Source organism: Mandrillus leucophaeus, unplaced genomic scaffold (assembly GCF_000951045.1).
Source record: "Mandrillus leucophaeus isolate KB7577 unplaced genomic scaffold, Mleu.le_1.0 Scaffold629, whole genome shotgun sequence".
Classification (NCBI taxonomy): domain Eukaryota; kingdom Metazoa; phylum Chordata; class Mammalia; order Primates; family Cercopithecidae; genus Mandrillus; species Mandrillus leucophaeus.
The window spans coordinates 144,753-157,823 of NW_012106797.1; the positions used below are offsets into that span (position 1 = coordinate 144,753).

At 39.7% G+C, this 13,071-nt stretch overlaps 1 protein-coding gene across 1 annotated transcript in view; it reads left to right on the forward strand.

Annotated features, from left to right (window-relative positions):
- The window catches only part of SLC9C2 (solute carrier family 9, member C2 (putative)), a 92,294-nt gene that overhangs the window by 30,905 nt on the left and 48,318 nt on the right, over positions 1-13,071 (forward strand). Inside the window, exons 9-10 of the mRNA XM_012000447.1 lie at positions 6,213-6,381; positions 8,902-8,983. Coding sequence (XP_011855837.1) covers positions 6,213-6,381; positions 8,902-8,983 — 251 coding nt within the window. The remainder of the gene's footprint in view (positions 1-6,212; positions 6,382-8,901; positions 8,984-13,071) is intronic.

The window sequence follows — 13,071 nt, forward strand, 5'->3', positions numbered from 1 at the left end:
AGTTGATAATAATTTAATTGTACAATTAAAAATAACTAAAAGAGTCTAATTGGATTATCTGTAATAAAGGATAAATGCTTGAGGGCATGGATACCGCATTTAGCATGATGTCATTATTATGCATTGCATGCCCTGTATCAAATATCTCATGCACCCCATAAATACATACACCTACTCTGTACCCACAAAAATTGAAAATTAAAAAACTTTTTCGTATACTTTTTTACTATTTGAGATTTTTTTTCAGTATTCATGTATTGTTTTATCATTTAAAACCAAGATAAAGTAACTAGATTGGCCTTGCCTTCTCTTCCCGGTTCTTCCTGGAGTTGGGAAAAGCTGGGTTGAGAGGGCATTTAAAAAATAATAAACATTATGGAGGATATGACAAGTTCATAAAAGAAGAAATACTAATGGCTAAAACATGTTTAAGTTTTAAACCCACTAGAAATTTTTAAAAATAAAATGAAAAGTGGTAAAATCAGTGGTTCCTAAAATTCATGCATTCAGCCCTGTGAGAGTGTGATAAAGACCCTGTGAAACACTGGCCCTGCCCCCCGCATCAGCCGGCTCAAAGGACCCTCTGCTGCTTGCTCTCTTCACTCCAAACACGTGTGACAAAGTTCCTCAGATACTTGTTCCTTCAGGTCCTTCCATAGCTGTCCTCTGGCTGTCCTTCATCCTGGCCCCTGGTACCTTCAGATTACAGGACAAACTATCCTTCCTCAGGGAAAGCCTCCATGCTTCTGGTCCCTGCCGTCCACCTCCCCAGGTGAGGCACTGCTCTCTCACACTCTTTGTCACTGTGTAGTTCTCCTTTTAGCACTTCCTGCAAGTTTTATAGAACACTTACTTGTATAGTTAGTGATTTAATGTTTGTATTCCACTTGTAAGAATGTGATCTAAAATGTGGAGTGGACAATGGGCTCATCAAATTATATATGCTAAATATATGCAGATTTCTGTATACCAATGAAGCTGTTAAAATTTTTAAAAAATTCTGGATGATGATTTTTTTCGAAGTGTTTTCATTGTAGTCGTATTCATAGAGATGAAAAATTAGAAAGAATCCAAAGGTCCCGAGGTATGTGAATTATGGACAAGAAAATCTTGCACTTTCCATTTATAAAATCACTTACCCTTGATGGGTATATTTTTAAGATTAATAGAAAATCATTCCTAATCTGCTAAGCTCCATTATGTAGAAAATGTTTAAAGAATATTTAAAATTAATAATCTTTGAAGGTAGACTGAAAGTTACAATTTGTGAGATTGCTTGCATTTTTGATAATCAGAAGAACAAACATTATGAAACTCATTAAAAGATATTTTTAAAAATTCAGACCTCAGAATTTCACTTTGATGAAGTACAAAATTAGAAAAAACAAGTATAATTGATTTCCACCTTGACAAAGATTAATTTGGCCTCTTCGATGTTGCAGTCAACACTTCTAGGGAGCTCTGAATTTTTTCAATAGTCGTTGGGCACAGGGGCTAGTTTCTGACTTGAACGATGACCTTAATGAATTTTTTTCCCTATAGAGTTGTAATGGGCATATAACTTAATTCCTATTAAAATGGTGCCTAGATTTTTAGTACTCAAAAAAATGAAATTTTATTTCTAGAACTGGCTTTACTATATAGCTGTGAGCTGGATCCTAGTGGATTTAGTTTACATACAATCAGGTAAATTCATTCCAATCTAGTGACTTCCCAGGTCAGTTCAGGATTGTTAGATTAGTTACAGTCGTGTGTGTGTGTGTGTGTGTGTGTGTGTGTGTGTGTGTGTGTCCTTTATGTGATTGGTCAGTCCTTGGGGGAATGGGTGGGAGTGGCTGATCTTTTTCATGTGTGATTGGCCAGTGGTGGTGACAATGGAAGGGACCAGTGATGTTCATTTTATCTGGTCAAGTCTGTTCTGGGACCAGTTGCTGATGTCCTTGAAGGCTGTTGCCTGGACAGGGGCTCTAGTCCAGACTCTGTTGTATCTAAGTCCCTCAGGTTAGTCATACTCCTGAGGGACTGTCAGACTTCCCATCCATACGCCATTCATCAGCAGGACCCCACATTTCTCTGACCAGCTTCCCCAGTGTGAAGAGCTGGAACTAAGGGTAGAATAGAGATGCTGTCTCCTATCAACTCTTTAGTCTGAGGTCAGAGGATGCTGATTCAGCTAATTATACTTCCAGGTCTTGGTTGTACAGCTATGCAAACTTGCCTTAAAAATAAGTAGTCTTTCAGCTTGGAAGCCAAACAATATGGTACATTTTTTTTCCCCTGGTCTCTGGTGACATCCCTTACCCCCAGCTCCATCCCAAGCAAACAGCAACCCCATGTCTCTTTCTCTAAAAAGGAGTGACCGTGATCATGTAAATACAATAGGACTTGCTGTTTGAAGTCTCGAGGTTCACAGAGATGCATAAAACACAGTACCTCTCCTCAAGAAGTTTAAAATCTAGTTGGAGGGATAAAATAAATATATAAATAACTGTGACATAAGGAAAGATAAGCTTCATATAGGAGGCTTAAGAAATATGTTATGGGGCCAGGCACAGTGGCTCACACATATAATCCCAGCACTTTGGGAGGCCAAGGTGGGTGGATCATGTGAGGTCAAGAGTTCAAGACCAGCCTGGCCAACATGGTGAAACCCTGTTTCTACTAAAATACAAAGATTAGCCGGGCGCGGTGGGACATGCCTGTAATCCCAGCTACTCAGAAGGCTGAAGCAGGAGAATCTCTTGAACCTGGGAGACAGAGGTTGCAGTGAGCCAAGATCACTCCACTGCACTCCAGCCTGGGTTATAGAGTGTGACTCTGTCTCAAAAAAAAATTAAAAATAAAAAAGAAAGAGAAAGAAAGGAAGAAAAAGAAAGAAGGAAAGAAAGAAAGAAAAAGAAAGAGAAAGAAAGAAGAAAGAAAGAAGGAAAGAAAAGAAAGAAAGAAAGAAGGAAAGAAAGAAAGAAAAAGAAAAGGAACAAGAAATGTGTTATGAGGCTTCATAGCTAGCTGAGGGGTTCTGTGGAATGCCTGCCCTGTGCTAGATTTACAAATTCGAAGGGTTGGATTTCCTGGGAGCAGAATCTGAGAGGGAGGGTTGGGAGAGTTGGGAGAGTTGTTGGCAAAAGGTTTATTGGGCAAGTGTGGAAGGCAGAATTGGGCAAGGGGAGAAGCTGACCCACAGCACAGTTTCATCCAAGGCTCCACTGAGCTATGGGAAACTGTGGAGCTGGAAGGGCCCTTCAGAGTCATCCCACACTAAGACAAGGGAACAGGCCTTTGTATCTTCATAATGCAGTCATTGGCCAAGGGCTATCCCTTGAGAGGCAACAACTTTGAGGAGGGCAAGTTCCTGTGGCCCAGAGCAATGTGCAGTGAGAGGCAGAGCCATGCAGGCCCATTTAAATCCTCAAATTCCTACCAGTTGGAGGATGGGCTGTCAGCCCCGAAAAGGAATTCTAAATGGAACACCACAATATCCACTATAAAAGGAGTGCTGTTCCTGCAATATATGAATGTGTTTTCTTTTTTGTATTATACTTCTTTATGTATGACCTTCCTTCTATTCAGCTAAAAAAGATTAAGATTTTATGATGAAATTCCAAAATAAAGAGTTTATTTGTAGCTCTTGATTTGTGAATATTTTTGAGACCACACAATGAGACAACGGTTCTGAAAGCCAGGCTTTGCTGAAGAAGAGAAGACTTTGTTAAATTCTGAAAATATCCTTTTTTCGTATCAAGAGACAAACTTCTTTTATGCCATGGTGAAGATAATGGAGGATATGACAAACAGGAAGGGGAAGTAGAACATTGCTGATCATATAGGGGTTTGAGACCAGGGTGAGGACACTGCCTCTCTCCCATCACATCCCCACCTGTACCTCCGGTTTGGAACTCTGAGAAAATACAGCCTTCTAGAGTGACATGGGCCTAAGGCTACTGAGCAGAAATGGTAAGTAGACAATAGGCCTAAGATAGTACTTTTGATCCTTACTTAATCTGTTTCTGACATGGAAGGAATCTGAAGTTCTTTCCTCCTCTGTGGTGAATTCAGAAGATATTTGGTGAGTTTGCCAGAAGGGTCACCAAAGTGACCCCAAGTCGGAGAGCTGCATGGGAGACCATTCAAACCTAGGGTCGAATGGGAGTGGCAGCAGACCTCAAGGGATCTGCAGTGCTGGGTGGTGGTGGTGGTCATTTAGTTGGTAGAGGAGACAGGTCATCTGAGCAATTACCATGCATTGGCCTTGCTAAAAAAAATAGACCAAGAATACTTCCCAGTAGATGTCTCAAGAACAGGGGCCAAAGGCCAAACACAAGTAACACAAGTCACCTAAATCAATAGATGTTCTCTGCAAGCCTTTCCCTGATGCCATGAGTTATGTGAATTTCCAGACCCTGTCTTGGGAAGGCAGGGCAGGGGGAGCATCTTGGAAAACAGGACAAACTGCTCTTTATAGGGAAATTTGAATTGACTGTTTGTATAGGCAAGACCAAGTTATACCCAAAGAACGTTTAAACTAGAAAAGAGTAAGTTATTCCATTTGAAAGTTAACATTTCGTTCTGGCATGAGAGCTCATGTGTAAGTTGAGATTGGTCATAAAGAAAGAAACATGGCTTTAGCACACTGTTTGACTCAGGTATACATTCATTATCTCATTTCATCTTCGTAACAACACTAGGAGATAAGAATTATCATCTCTAATTATTTATCTCTGTTATTTTCTACATTGTGAAGAAATCGTACCCCAGAAAAGCAAAGGACCTTTTCCAAGGTCAAATGGCCAGTGAGTGCCAGAGATCTTGCTGAACTGATGGTTCCACATCACCAGAGGAAAAGCTTTAATGGAGGGAATTATCCTTAAGTTGGCCCTTGACGTGTGTGGGGGTTTTCTGTAAAGACTTGAGAAAAATATTTCAGAGAGGATGAGCCAAGATAAAGAAATGGGAATACATGAACATAATAAGCATTGCTGATTGAATATTTTGTATGGATACATACGTATCATATATAGTTATAATTATGTATTGATGTATTGATTATGTATTGAGATGTATTGAGTGCTGACCACATACAAAGCATCATTCTAAGCCCTGAGTATTGCCTCATTTAACTGAATTATCACAATAATCCTTTGAGGCAAGTACAATTGTTATCATCTTCATTTTACAGATGAAGAAACTGAGACACGGAGAGATTAAATAACTTGCTTACGTAGTTATGCAGTTAGTAAAAGGCAAGCCTAGATTTAACACAGGTAGACTGACTTCAGAGTATTTGCTATTCTGCCTCCCTGTTTTTGATATCAGGAAATGACGTAAGTTGTTTCTATTTTGGTTGGACTCTGATATTTTAGGGAAAGGTTATTTAGTAAGGCTGAAAAGGTTGGTAAGAGTCATGTTGCAGAAGGCTCGCATGCAAGGCAGAGGAGTTTGCCCAAATAATTTTATACATTATAGGTGGTAATTGTAGATTTTCTGTTTCTCAATGACTGGAATTCTGTAAATTGACTTGTGCAATTATAGCTGATCAACCGATACACAATATTTTTTTGAGGCTAAGGACACATCTGCTTTCACTTTTGCTGAAATTTCATTTGTTCTAAATTATCTGAAGTACAGGATTGATATTCTCTCAGGGCCAGTCCCTTAATGATAGATTTTAAATTTTGGCACTCCTATAGAAAAGTAATCTGGAGAGCAAGAAGGTGCAAATTAAAATTATTTGTGTGACATTTAGCTTATGATTCTTGTGGGAGCTCAACAGACATTTGGTTGGGTTAAGTTTATTAATGTGTCTAAAATAATTTTACATTTGAGTCATGATCTGCACATGCCCCCATTGTAATTTTGAATCCAGTCATGTATGACTTTTCAGGAGTAGATGAGCTTGTCAGCATTCTTAGAAGAGGCTTCCCTGTGAGAATTTACTACCCAAATCCAAACATTATACAGTAGTGTTGATGATAATTCCTTATATTTGTTTAGAAGTTCTAGCATTATTTTTCAAGACTTGAGTGTCATGTGCAAAATTTAAATAGTAGATTTGGTTAGTCTGAGAAAATTGGAAGGACTTAACAATAAATTACATTGTTTTTTTTCTTTCCTGAAAATTTTTATATTGAATTTAGTATTTAATACATGCTTTCAACTATGAATAATATTAATAAACAAGGTGTGATTTATTTTTAATGTTTCCCTCTCCACAGGTTGCTTACTATTTTGTTAGTGAGCCCTATTTTGATGCATTCAAGTTATGAATATAACTGGCGATGGGGAGTTGTAATCATGTGGTCTGGAATTAAAGGAGTTTTTAATTTACTCTTGGCTCCTGATATTTATAATCTTGCTGAACAGAAAGTAGACGTACCACAAATGGTAGGAAAGATCATATCTCATGATTATTCATATTTGTCATTTTTACTTATCTTGCCCACTTGTCAGAGAACCCAGTAATAAAGTTCACCAGCTTTGAATTAGATTTTTAAAATGCATTCTTTTAAGTAGAAAGGAACAGAGCAGTACGTTATTTATGTTAAGAATGTGAAAGGGACCAACTCATGGAGTAGTTATGGATGTGGTATTAGATACACTGGGGCTCTGATCTAGACTCCACCATTCACAGGCTGGGTGATCTTGAGGAAGTTCCCCAGCCTTGTTGAGCTTCAACTTCCAGTTGAGAATTGAGATCATGCTTAATAAAATACCAGACACTTAATGAATGCTCAATAAATGTTATTGAACAGACAAATGCTATTTTCTTTTCTTTTTTTTTTTTTGATGAGACAAGATCTCACTCTGTCGCCCAGGCTGGAGTGCAATGGTACGATCTTTGTTCACTTCAACCTCCGCCTCTCAGGTTTAAGCAATTCTAATGCTTCAGCCTCCCAAGTATCTGGGATTACAGGTGTGCACAACCACATCTGGATTATTATTATTGGTATTTTTAGTAGAGACAGGGTTTCACCATGTTGACCAGGCTGGTCTCGAACTCCTGGCCTCAAGTGATCTGCCCATCTCGGCCTCCACTCAAAGTGCTGGGATTACAGACGTGAGCCACCAGACCCGAGTACAAATACTATTTTTCAATAGCTGCCAGAAAGTATGAAAAAACAATACTCTTGTCAAGAGCATTCTAATCCTTATAGTTCTTAGAACAAAAACTGAAATGCTAGGTAAGTATACCAAGATAAGAAATATTTTATACATTTTTAAATTAAGGGTCTAGTTAGATTTATGTCTTTAGGGCTAATTTTAAAAAATTTATTTCTCGAAAAATTCTGGGCAAAGACTCCATTATCTGTAGCACAAAACAAAACTTGATTTCCTTTCTACTCTTTCTCAAAGCCTTTCCCCATGGGTTAGCTGGTGGATTTCTGGGGAGTCTGGTGGTGGCTGCATCTGACAGTCCAGGCAAGATTCAAAGAGCCCAGTGCAACTGCTGGCCGTGTACTTTGTCATTTGTGACAGCATTGTGAGCTAGCTAGAGAAGTTTCCAGAAGCTGCTAGAAATCTCCAGGATCAGGCTCTCATTACCTTCTAATAAGATAAACCCCAAATCTGTTTCTGGGAGTGGAAAAACCTCTTGAATGATGTGAGCTCAAGAGCACTGACTCACCTACCAAGGAATCTGGAGGTAGATGTACAGAGTTTGTCGCTATTGTCCAATTTCCATCCCAGAACTTCTCTTCTTTACTATTTTGCTGCTGTCCCAAAGGCCCAAGGAATACAGTATTTATTTAATACCTTCTTTTTGGGAGCAACTATTGACATCTCCATCTTGCATGTGGAGAAATCCAATCAAAGAGTTTTAGCCTTCTGTGTGTAGCAGAAGAGGGAAAGACCTCAGGTGCCCTAACTCCAAACAGGAAGTGCTATTTTTGATGGAGTATCATATTCATATTCCTCACCACATTTTTTTCTGAGGTTTTATATCCACGGGCCTGATCTGGGCATTAATTTTGAGTTCAAATAACCAGTGGTTTTGCAAAGACTTTGGTTCTTTCCATGCTCCAAAAGAAAAGTAAAATAATCAACATTACAGCTCCTTCGATTCTCTTTTATGCAAAGAATTGGCCTAAAACCAAGTCAATGAGAAGTTAACCAACACCTGGGCATCATTTTACAGTGTTTCTTAGTTCTGTCTGGTGTTAAGAGTCCCATTGCTTCCACCCTAGACCTACACAATCACAACCCACAGCGGGAGTCAGTATGTTTAACAAGCACTTCAGGTGATTGTTATTAGTTAAGGGTGTGAGACACTGGAGGAGAAATTACTATTAACTCCTCTTTTCAGTGAAGGATGCTGTGGCTCAGAGTGATGGTTAAATTAACTGGCCCCCGGTCACATGGCTAAGAAATGGCAAAGTCATGGCCTACAAATGTTGGTTATCTTTCTGCTTCCACACAGCACCTCTCCAGGCCTCACCACAGCTCCTGCCTTCTCCTTTAGAACCTCTGATACAGCCGTAGTAAATGCTGGTGGCAGGCACATATCCCTCTGCTGCCCACAGTCACCACTGCCTGCAGTTGCTGGGCTTTCTCTCCACCCCGCAGTTTCCACAGCCATGCCTGGGATGGCTACCACTGTGCTGTCTTTGCATGACTGCTGCCTCGAGTGGCAACTGTGGAGAGCTCCTCCCTCAGTGTCCTTAGCACAGAATCTCCAGTCTATTGTTTTCCTTGTTCAGATTGAAAATTAATGTCTGCCCCAGTGTAGTATGTTCAGGCAATGTCCACAAAAGTGCCTTTTTGCCTTAACTGACTTGTCAGAAACAGGATTTTAAAATGTGGATTAAGATATTAATAGAATTTTGTTGGTGGCTAATTGAACAATGATTGCTGTTGGAGTACTTATTTAATATTTTGGTTCTAACTATTTATGTGCTTTGTTTTTAGTTTATACTCTATGTGCAAGTAGTATCATTACTGACAATGGGAATAAATTCATACGTGATGACTCAGTCAGCCAGGAAGTTAGGTAAAGTATATGTCTCATTCATGAATTAGCTGGGGAGAATAATACAAACAGGTTATTGTTGGGTGTCATGGGCACGTTTCTCATGAAGCTCAAGGAATTGGTTTAGAAATTATTCATTTTTCATTTATTCATATATTTAGATGCATATTGCTTGGGATATTGCTTCAGCCAGTTTAACAAAAGCCAGATGAACAGAGGCTTAAACAAGACAGAAGGGTTTTTTTTCTCTCCACCAAAAAGTCCAGAAGTGTGAGATGGTTCTACTCTATGAGGTTGTTTAGAAATCCAAGTTCCTTTGATTGCTTTTCCATGCCCTAGGGTGCTACTCTTGTCCACAGGGTAGAAGCCTGCTCACTACCACCATGTCTACAATCCAACCAACTAGAAAGGGGAAATGGTGGGGGAAGGGTGTGTGGCAATGGAGGGTAAGCAGCCTCCCTCTGTATATATCATTATCACTGACATTCCATTGGCCAGAACTTAGTCACATGGACACACATGGGCAAGGGAAGCTGGGAAATATCATCTTTCCCTGCTGGCGATATGATCAGCCAAAACTTAGAGGTTCTATTGGCAGAAGGAAGAAGAAGAGAATGGATGTTGGGAGATAACAGCAGGCTCTGCCACAGTCGGTTATTTCTAAAAGGAATCTCAGGCCATTTACAAGAAAATGCATAAATATAATAAAATAACAAATAGACACATTCAGTAGAGAAATCCAGGATAAGATACTTGGTGGCAGTATGGTCAAGGGGAGAGGGGAAAACTGGGGTGAGATTAGGCAAAGTCTTATAGCAGAGCCTTAGTATAGTTCAATATGCCATGGCCTGATCCTCAGCTTTGCTGCTACAGAGACCTGATTTTGTCCGGGTATTTAAAACTGATCAGACTACTGGAGATTTACCTATCAGGCATAACTTGGAGATATTGCAGGTTCAATTCCAGACCATATGACAAAGCAAATAATGCAACAAATATCACAATAAAGCAAGTCATACAAATTATATGGTTTCCCAGTGCATGTAAAAGTTGTGTTTACATTGTAGTGTAGTCAATTATAATGCAAAAGCACAGTGTTTAAGAAAACTATTTACATACCTTAATGAAAAAATGCTTTCTTGCTTAAAAAATGCTAACAATCATCTGAGCCTTCAGCAATTCACAATCTTTTTGCTGGTGCATGGTTGATAGCTGCTGACTGATCAGATCAGGGTTGTGGTTTCTGAAGACTGGGTGACTGTGGCAATTTCTTCAAGACAACAAAGAAGTTTGGCACATCAACTGACTCTTCCTTTCATGAAAGATTTCTCTGTAGCATGCAGTGCTGTTTGATAGCATTTTACATAGAGTAGAGCTTCCTTCAAAATTGGAGTCAATTCTCTCAAAACCTGTTGCCACTGCTTTAGTGAATAAATTTATAAAATATTCTAAATCCTTTGCTGTCCTTTCAACAAAGTTCACAGCATCTTCACCAGGAGTAGACGCCATATCAAGAAAGCGCGTTGTTTACTCATCCATAAGAAGCAACTCCTCATCCATGCAAATTTTATCCTGAGATTGCAGCAATTCAGTCACATGTTCAGGCTCTTTTTATTTATTTATTTATTTTTGAGACGGAGTCTCGCTCTGTCGCCCAGGCTGGGGTGCAGTGGCGCCATCTCGGCTCACTGCAAGCTCCACCTCTTAGGTTCACACCATTCTTCTGCCTCAGCCTCCTGAATAGCTGGGACTACAGGCGCCCGCCACCATGCCCAGATAATTTTTTGTATTTTTAGTAGAGACAGGGTTTCACCGTGTTAGCCAGGATGGTCTGGATCTCCTGACCTCGTGATCCCCCCGCCTCGGCCTCCCAAAGTGCTGGGATTACAGCTATGAGCCACCACGCCCGGCCTCTACTTCTAATTCTAGTTCCCTTGCTATTTCCACCACATCTGCAGTTACTTTCTCCACTGAAGTCTTGAACCCCTCAAAGTCATCTGTGAAGGTTAAAATCAACGTCTTCCTGACTCCTATTAATGTTGAATTATGAATGCTCTTAATGGCACCTAGAATGGTGAATTCTTTTCATGAGGTTTATTATTGAGTTTCCCCACATCCATCAGAGGAATCACTATCTATGACAGCTGTAGCCTTACAAAATGTATTTATTAAATAATAAGGCTTGAAAGTCAAAATGACTCCTTGATACTTGGGCTGCAGAATGGATGTTGTGCTAGCAGACAGGGAAACAACATTCAACTCCCTGTCCATCTCCATCAGAGCTCTTGCCTGACTAAGTGTATTGTCAGTGAGTAGTAATATTTTGAAAGGAATCTTTCTTTCCTGAGCAGTAGGTATCAATAGTGAGCTTAACGTATTTAATAAACCATGCTGCAAAGAGATGTGCTGTCATCCAGGCTTTGTTTTTTCTTTTTTAGACCTCAGACAGAATACATTCAGCTTAATTCTTAAGAGTCTTAGGATTTTCAGAATGGTAAGTAAGCATTGGCTTCAACTTAAAACCACAAGCTACATTAGCCCTTAACAAGAGTTAGTCTGTCCTTTGAAGCTTTGAAGCTAGGCACTGGCTTTTCCTTTTTAGTAATGAAAGTCATCCATGGCATCCTCTTCCAATATAAGGCTGTTTATCTACATTGAAAGTCTGCTGAATCTACATTGAAATCTACATTGAAAATCACCTTCATCAATGATCTTAGCTAGATCTTCTGGATAACTTGCTGCAGCTTCTACATCAGCCCTTGCTGCTTCACTTTGCACTCGTATGTGATGGAAATGACTTCTTTCCTTTAACCTCATGAACCAACCTCTGCTAGTTTCTAACTTTTCTTCTGCAGCTTCCTCACCCCTCTTAGCCTTCATAGAACTGAAGAGAGTTAGGGCCTTGCTCCAGATTAGATTTTGGCTAAAGGGAATGTTGTGTTGGTTTGATTTTCTATTTGGACCACTCAATCTTTCTCCATATCAGCAATAAGGCTGTTTTGCCTTCTTATCATTTGTGTGTTCACCAGAGTAGCACTTTTAATTTCCTTCAAGAGATTTTTCTTTCCACTCACAACTTGGCTGACTAGTGCAAAAGGCCTAGTGCTTGGCTTATCTTGGCTTTCAACCTGCTTTCCTCACTAAATTTAATCATTTCTAGTTTCTAATTTAAAGTGAGAGACATGTGACTCTTCCTTTCACTTGAACACTTAGAAGCCATTGTAGGGTTATTAATTGGCCTAATTTCAATATTGTGTGTCTCAGGGAATAGTGAGGTCCAAGGAGAGAGCGAGAGAGAGATGCATAAATGGCCAGTCTGAGGGGCAGTCAGAACACACACTGATTGTTGTGTTATGTGGGTGCGGTTTGTGGTGCCCCAACACAATTACATTAGTAATATCAAAGATTACTGATCACATATCACCATCATGGATATAATAATAATGAAAAAGTTTGAAATATTGTGAGAATTACCAAAATGTAGACACAGAGACATGAAGTGAGGACATACTGTTGGAAAAATGGTGCTGATAGACTTGCTAGATGCACGGTTGCCACAGACCTTCAATTTGTAAAAACTGCAATATCTGCAAAGCACAATAAGGTAAAGCATGATGAAACAAGACATGACTGCACCACACTCACAGATTCATCAATAAACCAGAAGGTCGATTTACTAGTTTATAATGAGGATGAATTTCTATGTGTGAAATTTTTGTGGCCATTATCACAGTATTCACCTCTGATACCAATTTTCATGATAAACCAGATTGGTAATCAAAAGGTTTCTTGTAGAGCATGGAACTAATGAGGGCAAAGGAAGGATAATGTTGAAGGAGAGTTGTTCTAAATATGGCAGTAGCCTGATATATTTATCCTGTTCTACTCATAAGAGTCAACACTGTTCTGCTTGGGTGTTTTCAGAAAGTCCTGCACATTCTTAGAACTGTGCCCCAAAACACTGTTGCAGAACTTCCTGTGACAGCCCACCTCAAAGCAAAGGGCTCCAATGGTTGAGTGAGGCTAGTACATGGGGCAGATTTTAGGCAGCTCTCCTTTTTCCCCAGTTATGGACCCCTCCCTTCCCCTCCCTTCCCCTCCCTTCCCCT